General features: G+C 54.0%; 1 protein-coding gene across 6 annotated transcripts in view; it reads right to left on the bottom strand.

Moving 5' to 3' along the window:
- UBE2F (ubiquitin conjugating enzyme E2 F (putative)) overlaps positions 1-16178 on the bottom strand; it is a 53136-nt gene that overhangs the window by 4216 nt on the left and 32742 nt on the right. For 3 of the 6 annotated variants that reach the window (XM_003133768.7, XM_005672336.4, XM_084998873.1), the window contains 4 exons: positions 13972-14039; positions 6967-7037; positions 3199-3256; positions 955-987 (listed from right to left, as the gene is read on the bottom strand). In XM_003133768.7, the coding sequence (XP_003133816.2) occupies positions 955-987; positions 3199-3256; positions 6967-7037; positions 13972-14039 (230 nt within the window). Of the gene's footprint in view, positions 1-563; positions 3257-6966; positions 7038-13971; positions 14040-16178 lie in introns of those variants that run through there. The other 3 variants (XR_014829191.1, XM_021074894.2, XR_014829192.1) reach the window with 3 other exon arrangements.

The following is a 16178-nucleotide window of genomic DNA, read 5'->3' as shown; positions in this document are numbered from 1 at the left end:
GGAGTCTTCGTCGTCTTTATTAAATATTGGAGCTAAAACGAATACATTAGCTGGAGTAACCACTCCGGACTTAACTGGCAATTCTGCTTGGCTCTTTAGAATCGGGAAGGTGGACGGGCCTGGAGAGGGGACGGTGCCAGATGTCCTTAAAGAAAGAAGCACAACTGCCAGACAGGTTTTAATCGCACTCCAGCAGCAAACTTCCATTCACTTCGATGAAAAAGCTAAAAGTAATCTCAACTAAATGACTGCTACGGCCGACAACTGTCCTTGTGCTGCCGTGTCCTGAAGACCGAGGCAGGTCCTGCAGTCAGGAGCGTTACGGGCATCGCCTGGCGATGTCGGATGTGGCGGCGAGGGAGGAAGGCACTGAGTCTATTCTGGGGCTCGCTGGAGACAGCAGACAATGTGGGGACAGTGCGGGGCGGGCCAGACCACCCAGAGGAGCCTGCAGCAAAGGCCCATCCCCGCCCCACTCGGCTCCCTAGAGGAGAGGCAGCTGGGGGGCAGAGTAGAAGTGGGGACGCCCTGCTCCCTCCCCTCCTGACCCCACGACCTCCCCCTCCAAAACCCCCTCAGTTCCACTCTCACTGTCCTTCTGACTCAAAGTGCCAAAGAAAAGGGGGGTTTGGGGAGTTCCCGCTGTGGCTCAACAGGTTAAGAACCTGACATAGTATCCATGAGGATGTGGGTTCGATCTCTGGCCTTGCTCAGTAGGTTAAGGATCCCAGGTGGCTGTGGCTGTGGTGTAGGCCGGCAGCTGTCGTTCTGATTCAACTCCTAGCCTGGGATCGTCCATATGCCGAGGGCGCAGCCCTAGAGACCCAAAAAGAAGAGGAGGAGCTGGGTATGTATGTGGTCTGCTCTTAGTTCCCTCGCGTCATCCTTAATGCGACACTGAAACGTGGCCTCAGAGGAACCAGGAAAACCTGAGATTGTGATCAGCGTACTTACAGTGAACAATGAGTTTAATCCCCAAACAACATCCTGAAATGAGAAAAAAGAAAACAAGCTTCAGGCTCAGGTGCACTGCAAGAGTTTTGAATCCCCGACCAGATATGTGCTGCACCACATCAAAGCTGTACCTTCGGCGTGCCCCCTTTCCCCCAAGACAGGGAATCCACGCACCCTCCCTTCAGCTTAACCACAAACGGTGGGAAATGCAGAGCTCAGCAGTCCCAGGCCGTGGATATCAACATCAGAGAAAACACTAACTGGCCCTCGATCCTGACCCAGGACCGAGCCTGCCGGCAGTGTCTACCCCTCTTTTCGCCACCTCCTGCCTGTCATCACCAAACACAGTTCAGACTTCTGAAAAGTTATCTTTAAAACAAAACCTGCTACTTTCGCATCAGCTGCCTCCTGGGGATCGCAGATGAGCTCATCATCCACTGTCCCACTAAGTCTTAAGCTTGTTTCAGTTACTCTAAAAACCAAGGAGAGGAACATTCTGGAACATTTGAAGAGCAGAGATTTTCCTTAAAACTGGAACCAGTCCTGTTCTCTCGAGTGACGCAGGACCTGTCCTCCCAGCCTTGCTCTTGGTCAGCTCCGGGGTCTGTCTGTCCCAGGCCGGTTCCCACTCAGTCCTCTCTGCACCGTCACCCATCCAGCCACCACACCCCATCCTTTGGGTGTGAGCTGGGCTGGGGCCAGAGCTGGGGGCGAACCCAAGCCCTCGGTCTGCAGGAGGCGGTCAGACAGACGGGTGCGTTGGCATGACTCCCAAAGAAGTGTCCCCGCCAGAGAGGGGATGGCAGGGGAGCACCTCCAGGTAGTGGGACGGCCTGCACAGAGGCTAAGTCCCACGAGGGCAGGGCACGTTCAGGGCAGGGCCAGAGCAGGCCAGGCCAGCGCCGTTGTGAGTAGCCATGGTCAGGAGCGCATGAGGTCTACAGAGGCCCCAAGCTCCTTCCCTGTCCTCCCCAGAGTGCTACTGGGGGACCCCCAAACACCTGACAGTCCCTTCTGGCCACAGGAGTGGTCAAAACAGTACATCTGCACTGTCTCCCATAAGCTGTGGCCACACACTCAACTAGACCTGGCCTGGGCCCGGGCCATCACCTGCTGGGCCACCGTGACCCAGGCATGGCTCTCTGGACACGTGTCCTCTAGGAGTGGCTGCGACGTGCCTGGGGGACAGGTGAGGACGGGCTCAGAGACGAGGCGGTCAGTCAGCGTACTGTGGAGGTCAGATTTCTGCAGAAGGAACTATACAAGGCAGGGCCTGGGGGGTTACCCTCAGGAACCGCAGGGCAGAGAGCCTGGCGCAGAGAAAGGCTCACCCTCGTGCCAGGGACAGTGGCCAGCAGCAGCTGGCTTTCCGTGCACTGGGCACAGGCTCAGATGTGCAAGTGGCTTTGGTTGGGACCCCCTTCCCTTCTCGTCCGCGCCCGGCTGGGCCCAAACGCACACGTGTGGAGAAAGAGCACGAGAGCGCAGCTGGGAGGTGGGCTCATCCGAGCCCTCGGTCTTTCCGTTGAAACGTGGGACCACGAGCGTCCAAGGAGGAGGACAGTCGCCAAGGCGGGTGGGCCTGGGCTGGAAGACCACGCCTGTGCGTGGAGCCAAGCGCAGGCTGGGAGCCCAGCTGCCCCCGAACCTGGGCCGGGCAGGCGTGCATCTCAGCAGCACTGATCCCACAGGCGGGGCGGAGGCGAGGCCTGTGCGACCCGTCCACCCTCAGTCAAGGGATGGCGACCCAGGTGGCTGCCAAGTGGGCACCAGCCTGGAGTCCCCGCTACGTCTGAAGAAACCACGTGCGTCCTGTGGGCACCACCACGGAGAAGCCTTGAGGGGCAGCACGGCCCGTGGCCTCAGCCGGGCGCCCCCCACACCAATGGAGCCATGCTGGAGAAGCAACTGGGGGCACCTGTCTAGTCCCCACCCCGACCGCCAGCGAGGGGTCCACCCTCCAGCCCACCCGGCCACGTCCTGCCACCCTCCTCTCTCGGACACAACTCAGAGCAGACCGAGAACAGGCGGCCTCCCCCTCCTCCGTCTCTCGCCACTCCCGGCGACTCCCGCGGCCTTAAGGGTGAGATGACCGTGAACGACGTGGGAACAGACGGAGAAGCAGCGGCAAAGCACGGAAGCACACACGCTCAAGGGCAGGCAGGTGGCAGGGAGCAGGGAGCGGAGGGGCCCCCAGACACCGCTGTCCTTGCGGGAGGCCGTGGCAAAGGCCCCACACTCTACCTTCAGCGTCCGCGTGGGAGCCCAGCCGGTGCCGTCGATCGAATGTTCTCGCAGCAGACTGCAACAGACAGAAGGCAGAGCGGTCAGCAAGGAGCGGCCGCTGTGCTGCGGGTCTCCCGTCTCGCTGCAGAAGGCCTCCTCTGCCTGAGCCCGCCCAGGTCCCACGTCCCTCTGCCGGGTTGTTTCTGAGGCTGTGCCCTCAGTGGGGAAAAGCAGGCTTCCCCCCATCAGAGTGCGCGTCAGTTTAACACTCAGAAAATGACGGCGACAGCGACGACCACAGAACAGCTGACACTGAGAGCTGCCTGTCTGCGTGTCAGCATGACCCTCAACTCACCTGGTGCCCCAAGACCTGAGCGGGGGGCAGGGGGGTGGGGGGAGGAGACGGAGGCCCAGGGTGGCACTGTGCCGCCCCCCACCCCGCCCCCCGCAGGAGCCGCCGGCTCACACCCACGTGAGCACCTAGCACGGGTTCCACTAGCTGTGGTGGTTTGTTTTTGAAAGACTCAAAGGGAAACCGTAGGATACGGGCAGAGTAACACGTGCCAGAGGCGTGGGCGGGGGGCCGCGTCAGGGACGGTGCCCACGCCTCTGGACGTGCTGCGACGGGAACTGGGCCCAGGCCATTTTCAGGACTGTTCTAGCGAGTGTAAGTGCACAGCCATATGAACACCACTCCAAGCTTCCCTCTGGTGAGAAGAGGGGCTTGGCACTGGTGAGCTCTGCATCTCACAGGTCCTCCGCTAACACGTCAGGGCGAGGCCTTCCAGGTCCGGTGTCCCGCGAGGGACACTGGGGACTCACAGCATGTGCTCGAATTCACGTAAATCAATGAAGATGAGGAGAAAATATAAACATGCAGAATTCCAATCAACGCCAGCATCTTAACTGTCCACGAAGATGACTCAGAATGAGGAAAGCCAACCTTAAATGAACCACTGCAGCTGCCTTTGAGCCTCGCAGAGAAAGAAGGAGAGAGGAAACTCCCCCAAGCACCCCGCTCCCAACCCCCCGGGGGCGTCTTTCCACCCCACAGATGTATCCGTGGCTTTCAGGTAAAACCGCTACAACTTCTGAGTAACTTTTTGGGAAGCAGCGGTCAAACCCAGCGGTTTATGCGATCCACTGAGAGACTTCTTTACGAAGACAGGGGAAAGAAAGTATTTCTGACCCAGCTAAGCCTTTTCAGTTAGAGACCCTACTGCAATTGTAGCTTATCCTTGTTGACTTGTTTCATGCCTGTCTCCCCACCAGCCGGCAAAACCCAAGAAGCAGGGCATAGGCACAACTGCGGTGTCCGGGCTCAACCACCATTAGCTGATGGCAGGCAGGCCGGCTGACCAGTCAGCACCCTCTGGCTTCTGGCACCAGCACCGCCAGGGCAGGGGGCCTTTGCCCCTGGAGCCCAGGGGTGCCCAGGTCTGGGGACCACGGATCTGGGCAGGGTGACACCGTGGAGGGCAGCACAGTTGCTGTGGAGGGTCTGGCTCAGTTGGAGCAGAAGGCAGGCCTGAGGGAGCTCAGGTGACAGCCACGCACTGTTAGAGTACAGGCCAGGGGACAGAAGATGCCAGAGAACACACTGGAGACTTGGATTCTGGGAGCAAAAGTCTCAAGTGCAACCCCCAGGGTCATGGCCCTGAGCCCTCCAATCCCACAGACATGGCGCTTCTGGTCCTGAGCCAAGAGCAGGGCGAGTCCCACTACCCCACATATGAGGCAAGGTCCCGTGGAGCGTCAAGTGCCGGTCAGGGCAGGTGGACGCACCTCAGTGGTCCCCACGCACTGGGAGTGGCTGGGCGAGTCTTGTCATTCCCTTTATTCAAGAGATGCCACGAGTCAGCTGTGCCCAAAGCCATCGCTGGGCACTGTCTGGCTTTTCACTAAGAGGTGGTCTCTGTACAGAAACCGGCACAGTATTTCCCTCTGCGAGACCCCTCGAGATGCAGCTGCTAAGTCTGAGGGTACAAGTGAAAGGGAGGCCTCAGGGCTGAAGGACCGAGGGGAGCTGTGGAGACACGCAGCCTCCAGCAGGGGGAGGGCCGGTTCTCTCCTGCCCCCTCTCACGCACACCCACATCACCGGGTATCTGCTTCTGCATCTGCCCATCTAAGAAGCGGTGGACGGCGTGTCCTTGTCTCCAGGGGCCCGGCTCCGATCACCAAGGAGACCAGCATCCCCGAGAGGCTCGCCGCCCATGGGGCTCCCACAGGAATCAGCTCTTTGCAGCCGACGCTCATTTTTCCAGCGAATACATCCCATCTTTTTCATTTTGATTGAAAGGACTGTTTACATACAAAGGATGTACTCCTGCAAATTTTCTTTCGATTTTGTGATTTTGTATTTTTAATTTTAATGTGGCTAAATCTGTTAATGATTTTCCTTTAAGGTTTCTGGCTTTTTAAAAAAATTAATTTTTAAAAATCAGGTTTCTGGCTTTTGTAGTAGGCTGCCACCTGTTAAATTCCTATTATACTTTACTGATAATCTGATTTCTCCGTAGGCAGCAAAAAGGGCCAAGAGAAATTCCCTGTGGACCTCATTTGGACCAGAGAAGGGGACACGACAGGAGGCGGAGCCACGAGCCCGCAGAAGAGGTGCGTGCAGGTGAGAGCCTGGGGAGACAAGGCTGGACCAGCAACCGCTTAAAATCTGGAACTGAAGCCTGCAGTTTTTTAAAGTTTCAATACTTAAGGGGCAGACATTTACAAGATGTTTTTTAAAAGTATACTCTTATAAAATGTATTTTAAGCCATTAAAAAATGAAGCAGATATGAAAGAAAAGGGGGCTCCATATAAAAATAAAATGGGAAAACAGGTGTGACGTGCCCTCGCGGGGAGCAATGGCCCCAGTCTGCACGTGTCCTTTCAAAAGCAGCCGACATTTACGACGGGGCGAAGAGGGTGTGAGGACAAGACACAGAGGCCGCGCCCTAGGAGGGACGTGGGCACAGTAAGAAGGCAGACAGTGTACCCCAGACGGAGGGCCCTGAGTTCCTGCAGCCAGAGCGGGGGCCACGGCACCAGAGCCCCGCCAGTTAAACATCACTCCTTCCAGAGAAAGCACAGGACGCAGAAAGACAAAGCCCACAAGCTAATTTACTTAAAAACCACCATCACCACCCTGTGCAACCTCTCTGCTTCTCTACGTCCGTGACCGGTGACCCCAAGAAGCAGGCAATCGCTGATCCCTGACCCCCTGCCGCAGGAAGGGCGGGACCTATGGGCACAGGTCACATGGAGCGCTAGGGGACCTCATCCTGCTCTCAACGTGCCCCTATGCACATCGAGGCCGTTTTGGTAAAGGTGGGACCTCTAAATACGAGGGCTCGGTCCGCTGAAGCCTGCCACCCACATCCCCCCCAAATTCCATTAACCATATTTCCCCCTCAGCCCAATTCACCACGTGGAGGAATTAAAACAGGGGGAGAAGAGTTCCGTGGTGGCGCAAAGGGTTAAAGATTTGGCACTGTCACTGCTGTGGCTCGGGTTCAATCCCTGGCCTGGGAACTTCTGCAGATGCGGCCAGAAAATAAGTTAATTAGAAAAATAAAATAAAACAGGAGGGGAGAAGGGGCCTCTGAGAGGGCATTCTGGGTGGACTGCAGAGGCCAGGCTGGGATGGGGAAGCCAGGGGACAGCTCTGGTCACCTGAGCGTAGCCCCAAGCCTCCCCAAGCCGGGCTCGGCCTCGAAATCTCCTCCCAGTGGAGAAAACATGTGGAAAGCCCATGGCTCAGGCACAGGGTGGACAGGGAGAGAAACTCACCTGAGACATATTTCACCTGTCTCTGTGATGTTGGGGTGCCAGATCCTGGTCAGGCATTTCACTTTGGGGGGCTGCAACACAGAAGGAAGAGGTCACAGGCTCTGCCGAGCACGTCCTTGGTCCAAAGTCTTCCACGCAGCCCCCTGGCGCCTCGCCACTTGCTCATCAGGCGGCATGCAGCCCCCAGACACTGGCTGGCGTCACCCGGCAGCAGCGTCTCCACTGCATGCACAGTGCTGGTCTCACTGGCAGAGCCTGCCCACACCCTAGCAGGACAGGCCCCTACAGGCCTGGGGCTGACGGCAGACAGCACTGGTGGCTGGGCTTCTGCGGGCTCTGATCCTCCCTCGGCGGGGGCTGTGGAGGAGCCGCAGTGCACTCCACGAGGTGGTGGGGGTGGGGAGTCTTGCACCCCCCCAGGCCCCAACTCCATCAGGAGCCCACAGATTCCTCCGTGCCATGTTGCTGAGCTGCAGTGGAGGTGCTGCTCCCCACAGCAGTGCTGGCTCCCTCTGTGCGTGTTTCTGAAGACGCTATTGTCATTGACACTTTTCTGGATGCAAGCTCTAATCCACTCTGTACTTGGAGAGCGAATGAAAACGGGGACATGGGCCTGAGGCCTATCAGCGTCACTTAGGACGTGGCACATCTGGACAAAGCTGCTCTTTTAAGAGCACTCTTTGGAGTTCCCATCATAGCTCAGTGGAAATGAATGACTAGTATCCATGAAGACGCAGGTTTGATCCTTGGCCTCGCTCAGTGGGTTAAGGATCTGGCGTTGCTGTGAGCTGCGGTGTAGGTCTCAGATGAGGCTCAGATCCTATGTTGCTGTGGCTGCGGTGTAGGCCGGCAGCTGCAGCTCCGATTTGACCCCTAGCCTGGGGGATCTCCATATGCTGCAGGGGCGGCCTTTAAAAAAAAAAAAAAAAGAAGAAGAGAAATGTGCCATCTATCTTTACACGTGTATTTCTGTCATGGTTGCAGATGACTCTGGGCTTTTGTGCACCGCATGGTACAAACACTAGCATTTAACAAGGAGTCTCTATTAGTGGACATTTAGGTCACGTCGCACTTCTGCTGCAACCTGCTACATCAGCGCTGTCCTCATTCACAGCCGCATGAGACACTTCCCCGAGATGAAGGCCAGAGCGCTGGCTGCCAACGCAGCACCAATGCCCTCCCCCCAGAAAGGCCGAGAGTCCCCCACCTGCGGCAGGGTGGCCCCTTTCGCAGGGCCAGTCCCGCTCTGAGGTCACTGTGGTTTGTGCAGCATGACAGTCCTCGCACAGGGTATCACCGGACAGGTCAGCTCGCGGTACAAAATCTCTGAAATCACATCTTCCCCTAGATGCTAACCTAGAAAACACTGCACCGCAGCACCTTCTCCTGCACTTTCTCTAGTCCTCCCATCAATGCATCTTTGTCCGTGTACAAAACAAGCATCCGTTTCAGGACCCTCTGAGCTTCCTTCCTGACTTCAAAACACCACGTCCAGCGATTTCCTAAGTGATTAACCCAACCATGCAGATGGAGGGGTCTGAGGACTACAGAATTTAGGTTCAGAGTGAGTTTAAATCAAATGAATGTGCTCTAATTCGCTTTTCTGCAAGTAAATCGGAATGCATTTGACAGAAAGGAAGCTACTCCAGCCTGCATCTCTCGGAAGGCCTTGGAGCTGAGGGGGAGGTGCGTGCACACCTCTCTAGGTAACTGACCGCAGTGCACATACTGAGTAGACTGGCTCACCCACCAGCGTCCGAGGCACTGAGGCTCGCTCCCCTCCCTGCTACGAGGCCCTAACCCACAGTCACCCCGTGTTCACTGTGCTGTCCCTTCACCACTTCCCCAGTCAGAGGCTGACACAGACACCTCCCTTGTCAATGGCCCTCTCCACTGTGGTCCCCAAAACAGAGAGCAAACCTCGGCACCACAACTGTGGCCCTGGATTCTGACACACTTTCCAAACTGAACCACTTTTGGAGACCTAACCCCACCCCCAAAGCAAGACAAACAGGAAATGCCCAGCTCTGTCTCCTACCTTAGTGGCTGGCATTTCTAGCCACCCCATTTCATGACTAAGGGTTTGATATATGACAAGGGCTGTACTGCAAATCACTGGGCAAGAAGAGATTCTTCAGTGGACAACTGGCTAACCATTTGGAAAACACAGTTCCATCCCCACGGAGAGCTCCAACCACCAAGGACACAGAACTCTGAGAGGGCTAGAAGGAAACAAAGAGGAATTCTCCTGGGACCTAAAAGCCTGTTTCAAGCATTTTACAACATGAAAAATTCAAGAAGGAAAAGCAGGCTTGACTACAGGGGTGCAGCAAACAAATAAACCCCCACAAAAAACAAAAAACAAGCAAACTTTTATAGAACAACAGCAAAAAAAAAAAAAAAAAGAAAGAAAAACAAGAAAATGTTTATAGCACAGCTAAGAAAACTCAGAAAAACGTTTCACATAATTTCTATATAAGAACTTCTGTAATAAGAAAAACAAATACTTTAACAGAAAAAACAGCTAAGCACATAATAAGAGCTCATAAAAGACATTAAGAGCCAGTAAGTAGGAAAAATAATTTAACATCCTGCTTACTTATGAAAATTCAAATGACACTTAGATACCATTTATTTCCTCCCAAAACAGAAGAAGAAAAAAACAATGAAAATACCCCATGTTGGTACAGGTTTAGGAAGGGGCATTTTCAAACACGGATGGTAGGGGTGCAGAGTGGCACGACCTCTCTCTGGAGGGTGACTGAAGAGTAGTGAGAAAGAGCCTCCAAGTCGGCACCGACTGCCCACTTCTGAGAACTGCCCAGGACGTGCGCCACAGCACTGTCTATTCCAGGGCTCAGGTCAGCAGACCACAGCCCGGGGACCCAGTAAGGCTGGGCCTGTTTTGCATGGCCTCTGACATAGTATGGCTTAGACATTTTTAAAAGGTTGTTTAAAGAAAAAGAATATAGGAGTTCCCCCGCGGCTCAGCAGTAACAAACCTGACTAGTATGAGGATGCGGGTTCGCTCCCCGGCCTCACTCAGTGGGTTAAGGATCCAGTGTTGCCGTGAGCTGTGCTGTAGGTTGCAGATGTGGCTCGGATTCAGTGGCTGTGGTGTAGGCCAGCAGCGGTAGCTCCGATTTGACCCCTAGCCTGGGAACTTCCATATGCTGCAGGTGTGGTTATAAAATTAAAACAAAAAACAACAAAAAACTGAAAAGAATATATGACAGCAACCATTTATGGCCTACAAGCCCTAAAATATTTATTATTTGGCTCTTTAAAGGAAGTCTGGTTCATATTATAAAAAAATTTGGTCACCCAGCGTATAATGTATTGTGGTTTAAAGTCATGATGCGTCCTACACTCTGCGTTCGAATGATGAGGTCATCATACGCCGACCTGAAAACACACGTTCTCATGGGGTAAATACACACATACCGCATCTTAGCATAATGTTAAAGCCCAGGTTACCCTGCTCCGCGTGTGAGCTCACTTGTTTGCATGACTATACCCTGTGCACAACGCGCATCAGAAAGTGACCGCTGATCTCTGGGTGCAGAGATGACAGGTTATCAATACTCCGTTTTTACGTAGCGGAATGGTCTCCATTTTCCACAAAGTACAGTAAATTACAAAAAAGAAGAGGGGCCAGTGGGCGTGCAGGCGTTGCTTGCGGTTCTCGTGGAAGTGCGGCAGGATGGCCCTTCCTGACCCCTCTCTCCCAGGAGGAGCAAAACGCAGCGGCCTCCTGCAGCCACTCACGAGACCCGCGGTGGGAGCAGCGTGAGGCCCGGGGCCGTGTGACACCACAGCCGAGCTGCCATCTGCACGGGCCCCCGCCTCCTCCAGGCGTCCCGTCCCCCCGGAGGGAGCACCACCACGGAGCCACCCCTCGGTCACCACCGTCTCTGTGTCTGTGCCCAGGGCCTGAGCTGCTTCAGAGGCTGCCCGACCGCTCACCTCCAGCCTGTGGGGTCTGACAGAGACCCCAGCAACTGCAGGAGCTTATTAACGTCACTCAATCATTTCGGCCAATTTCTAAGACTGGGAGTGGTCACGAGGCAGCTCGAGACTGTGAGAGAAGGTTCCGGAGCAGAAGGACAAAGGATAAAATGCAACCCCTGCACTTAGCTGCTGAGGCGTGGGGGGTGAGGGGGAAATCGAGGAGGTGTTTTCTTTCTTTTCTAAAAAGTTTATTCTGGGAGTTCCCAGCGTGGCGCAGAGGAAACGAATCCAACTAGGAACCATGAGGATGCAGGTTCGATTCCTGGCCTCGCTCAGTGGGTTAAGGATCTAGTGTTACCACGCACTGTGGTGTAGGTCACAGACGCGGCTTGGATCTGGCATTGCTGTGGTGTCAGCTGGCGGCGACAGCTCCGATTCGACCCCTAGCCTGGGAACCTCCATAGGCCGCGAGTGGGGCCCCAAAAAACAAAAGACAAACAAATAAAAAAAAATAACATAAAAAGAAATCTTCCAAAGGAGACAGAAGAGAACATGAAAACGTAAGATCATTATAAGCCACCAACAAACACGGGAAAGGCATCTTTGAAGCTCAGCGCTGTTCTAGCCTCTGGGACCTTCACTGCCCAGGGACGTGACAGGATGGCCAACTGTCCTCCCTAGAAAGGGGCCACCAGGTGCTGTGGTGGGAAAGGCTTGCGTCGGGAAGCTGGGCGGCTCTGCATGAGCATCAGCTCTGGCGACTGAGCCACCGGGACTGGCCAGGCCGACCAGGTCCGTTCCTGACTCTCCTTCTGAGCCCCAGCTTCCCTGGGCAGAGGGATGGGCGCGAAGGGCACCCGCAGAGCTCGGGAGGGCAGACGCGCCCGACGTGCGGAAGCCCGAGCAGAGCCGGCTCCTCCCTTGTCTCGGCGGCTCGTTTCCGCCTCATGCAGAAGACACTCTGCCACCAGATGACGCCCGGGGCGCCTGGACCACGGGTCTGATTCTGCCAGGCTTGTTTGGAAGGGCCGCCCGCTTACGCTAAACCACCCTCCTCCTCAAAGCTCCGCGGCTTTTCCCAAGCGCACCGCCCTTTGACGGAACATTCTTTAGGCGAGGGAATCAATGCACACGGATGGCCTCTGTCCAGAAAGTCAGTCTGGAGTTTTAAGAACCACATGGCTGGCTGTTTCCAGAAACCATCAAAGTAGCCCCCAATTCCAAGTCTAAGCCCCTAAACCAAGGTCACAAACTGCTCCCACCTGCGGGAGTGCAGTGCCCTGTCGCTGGTTCCCTGGTCTGTGATCAGGGACAAAGTGGAAGGCTCAATGGGCAGCTGGGTGGAAAGAGGTCAACAAAGACCCGAAACGCACAGGTCCCTGTCTCTGCTTAAAAATTAAGTTTCTTCCCCACCCTCATAAATTACATTTCCAAAAGAACTTCCGCTAAAGTTATAGCCCAGTAAAGAACAATTTCCATAGATAAAAATTTGGCTTTAAAGAAAAATTGTTACAGCCACTGAACTAGACCCGTGTGAGGCGGATAACTGCACTCGTCAGGAGGGAGCAGTTACTATGGGGAAAGCGATGGGGCACAGGCTGGGCCCGACTCCCACAGCCTCGGATTAAGAAGAGAATTGTAGGCGTTCCCATCGTGGTTCAGTGGAGACGAATCCGACTAGGAACCATGAGGACTCGGGTTCGATCCCTGGCCTCACTCAGTGGGTTGGGGATCTGGCGTTGCCATGATCTATGGTGTAGGTGGAAGATGTGGCTCAGATCTGGCATTGCTGTGGCTGTGGTGTAGGCCAGCGGCTACAGCTCTGATTTGACCCGTAGCCTGGGAACCTCCATATGCCTCGGGTTCGGCCCTAAAAAAGCAAAAAAGCAAAAAGCAAAAAGCAAAAAAAAAAAAAAAAAAAGAGAGAGAGAATTGTACCATTAGAGTCTTCTTTCCTATTTGACAGGCCTAGAGAAGGGTAAGAAAATCGGGGGAAAGACATGTACATAAAATCTGTAGGGCTGGCCAGGTGCCAGCCCTGGCAGCTCAGGGACTGAGGGCCCACCGGCCTCAGGGGTGCACCAGCCCTTCCAGCGCCCCCACTCAGGGCTGCGTGTTATTCGGAACCTTCAGTGGTTTCTCACCCCCCCAAGCCCCCAAATCTGCGTCTCCTCATTCCTCCACTCTTCTCTGACCCTGAGTCTTTGCTCAGGCCGACCTGGGCATCTACTGAACACAGGTTGCCAGTTCTCATTCCCGCACCTGTTAACACAGTTCCAGAGATGCCCTTGTCACCTACAACACCTCCCCCGGACGTGGGTGAGCCAACCCTGACCAGGGCGGCTCTGATTCCAGCTCTCCCTAAAAGCTGAACTGGCCCCAACCACTTTCCAAAGGTGCCCCCCCCCCTCCTCTGACTTCCTCTCAAGCGGTTTCCTGTCACTGATGGATATCCCTGTCTGCTACTCGCCACTCTTAGCTTTTATGACACCGCTCTCTACCTTCTCTCACCTTCCTAACGGGTCAGTTACCTTCCCTAAAAGCAAAGACAGAAGAGGACTTGGTCCAGCTATTACCAGGAGGGTCCCTGAGGAGTCACCCTGGGGCCAGGGATGTAAATTATTCATACATTAAAACGACAGGCCATTATTCTTTTCCAAAATTCTAAAATACACGTTTTATACACCTCTGGAATTTTAGCCTGATACCATAAACAAAAATACAGCTGAAATACACAGGCAGCTCCCCGGAAAGGGGCCAGCTTGGGACTGTAATTGTGACCCGGGCAGAGTGGGACCCGGGTACAGACTGGCTGGCACACAGTACTCGCAAATGTTTGTTGGGAAAATGAATCTCTCTACTAAAGCTCTGAATCCTGCTGATGAGGGGCAGCAACCACAGCAACACCAGCCATGGCGTGCTCAGCCCCAGGTCTGGGTGGGCAGCATGTGGACACACGTGGGGTGTGGGGGGTACTGCTGGGCCCTGAGACGCCCCCCCGCCCCCGCCCCACCATGCGAAGGGGAAGCAACAGCTCAAACGCAGGCTACTCACCACCATGTTGTACGCATCGGGAACTTCAGTTTCAAACTGAAACTTTCCACCCTGGTAGTAACCCTCATCTATCAAAAAACACAAAACAAAACAATCCTTTAAATTAAAAAAAAAAAAAAAAAAAAAAAGGAAACAAAAGGCAAACACTATGTTAGGATGTGGCAAACAGGACCGAGAATTTAAAAGGAGGGCTGCAGCATTCCTTACTTGATGATTCCAATCAGCCCCAGGCTGGCCTGCCTGCTCTTCCTCCCTGGCCCTGCGCCCTCGGGAGGCGAGGCACCTTCTGGAGGGTTCCCTCTCCTCCTCATCTCCAGAGCAGCCCAGCTCTCACCCCAGCCCACCCTACCCCCCACGGCAGCAAGCCAGCGCCTCCCATCAAGCGCATCTCACGCGGGGCTTGCGCGCTTGGTCCCCTGTCTGCTGCTGGTCTTGCCATGAGACCCTCAGTTCCAAGGGGCACGCAGGCTTGTGTTCAGTGATTTTTTTCCCAGCGCCTGGCACATGGCTCCTAGTCGTTCAACCAACACTGACTGAGCATGGACCCTCTGCCAGGCACTGTTCCAGATCCTGGCAACAGGGCAGCACACCAGACAGACAAAATCCCTGTCTCAGCGACTGGGCCCGGTCAACAGCCGCAGGCGGGCTGGCTGAGGGCCTGAACAGCCTTCAGAGCAGAAAGGGGCTGCCTGGGGAGTGAAAGGTCCAGGTCGGAGCAGCACCGCCAGGCCCCACAGCTCCGTCTCGCCTCCCCTGACTGTGCCACCCACCCTCTGCCCTCCTAGACTCGGCCTGAGGGGGAGCTTGGCTCTGAGCTGTAGGAGCGGCTGGGGGCCACTGCCAACTGAGGGCATGCCAGCACTAGGGGGCCTGGAAATGCCTCCCACGAGTTAAAGTACTCTAAATTTCACAATTTGACAAAATTAACTCCATCTTTAAAATGAAGGTTCAACTTCCTCTAAAATATTTATCATCGTAAACAAATCAGCAATACTACATTTTATCACTTCCCTCAGTTTTTTATACAGAATGTACATTTAATAGGAAACAGTCTCAAACAAACCATCACGACAAAATTTTTTTCTTAAGAGTTCTGAAACAACGTCAGCGCTTACGTTTGCCCAGCAGTTGAAACAGGCATTACCTGGGCCCAAACGGTTTTATTCTTGGCCAGCGTGAAAGAAGCAAACTACTACTGCTTGGTTTTATTTTCCATTCCTCTGATGTGAATCCAAGTGAGGCTGAAGTTTATTTCCTATTACTGGCCATTTGTATTTTTTTCTTACAAGAACTGAAGGATTAAGGTTCTTGAGTTCTTTTATTACTGAGGTGTTTATCTTTGAATGACCAATAGAAAAACCTTCTAGATTAACCCCTGCTTTTTACATTTGTTACAGTGCTTCTTAGTCTGCTGTTTGCCCTTTGATATTGTTCAATTAGCTTTCATTTTTAAGAAGCCAGTCTTTCTGCGATATTATATTTAAAAAGGTCTGTCCCAGAGTTCCCATTGTGGCATAGTGGAAACGAATCCGACTAGGAACCATGAGGTTGCAGGTTCGATCCCTGGCCTCGCTCAGTGGGTTAAGGATCCAGCGTTGCGGTTAGCTGTGGTGTAGGCCGGCAGCACTAGCTTCAATTCGATCCCTAGCCTGGGAACCTCCATATGCTGTGGCTGTGGCCCTAAAAAGAAAAAAAAATTAAAAAATAAAAAAGTCTTTCCCTACCAAGATTATAGCAATATTTCATTTTTACATTTTCTCCTATTAACCTTATGGTTTCATGTATTTCATCAGTTCACATGACTGAGTTTCTTTTTTCTTCTCTCTGCTACAGCTGCACCTGAGGCATGTGGAAGTTCCCAGGCTAGAGGTCAAATCCCAGTTGGAGCTCCAGCTGCCAGCCACAGCCACGGCCACAGCACAGCAACACCAGACCTGTGCTGCAGCTGCAGCCCACAATGCAGCTCATGGAAACCTCAGCCCACTGAGCAAGGCCAGGGATGGCTAGACCTTCATGGATACTAATCAGGTTCTTACCCCACTGAGCCACAATGGGAACTCCACACCTACAGTTAATTGCAAATAAGGTGGTATATTTTTTCTAAATGCTTGCCTAATCATCCACCCTTCTCTCACCTACTTGATAATGTCTGTTTTCTAGTGTTTATAAATATACTTGGATTAGTGACTGACTTAGTATTAAGTCTT

This window comes from Sus scrofa, chromosome 15 (assembly GCF_054392235.1).
Source record: "Sus scrofa isolate SSC_HxYL_T2T_F1_AM1 chromosome 15, Sscrofa_HxYL_maternal_Yorkshire_Landrace_v2.0, whole genome shotgun sequence".
Classification (NCBI taxonomy): Eukaryota; Metazoa; Chordata; class Mammalia; order Artiodactyla; family Suidae; genus Sus; species Sus scrofa.
The sequence above is the reverse complement of the archived record's forward strand: the minus strand, read 5'-3'. Positions and strand labels throughout refer to the sequence as shown.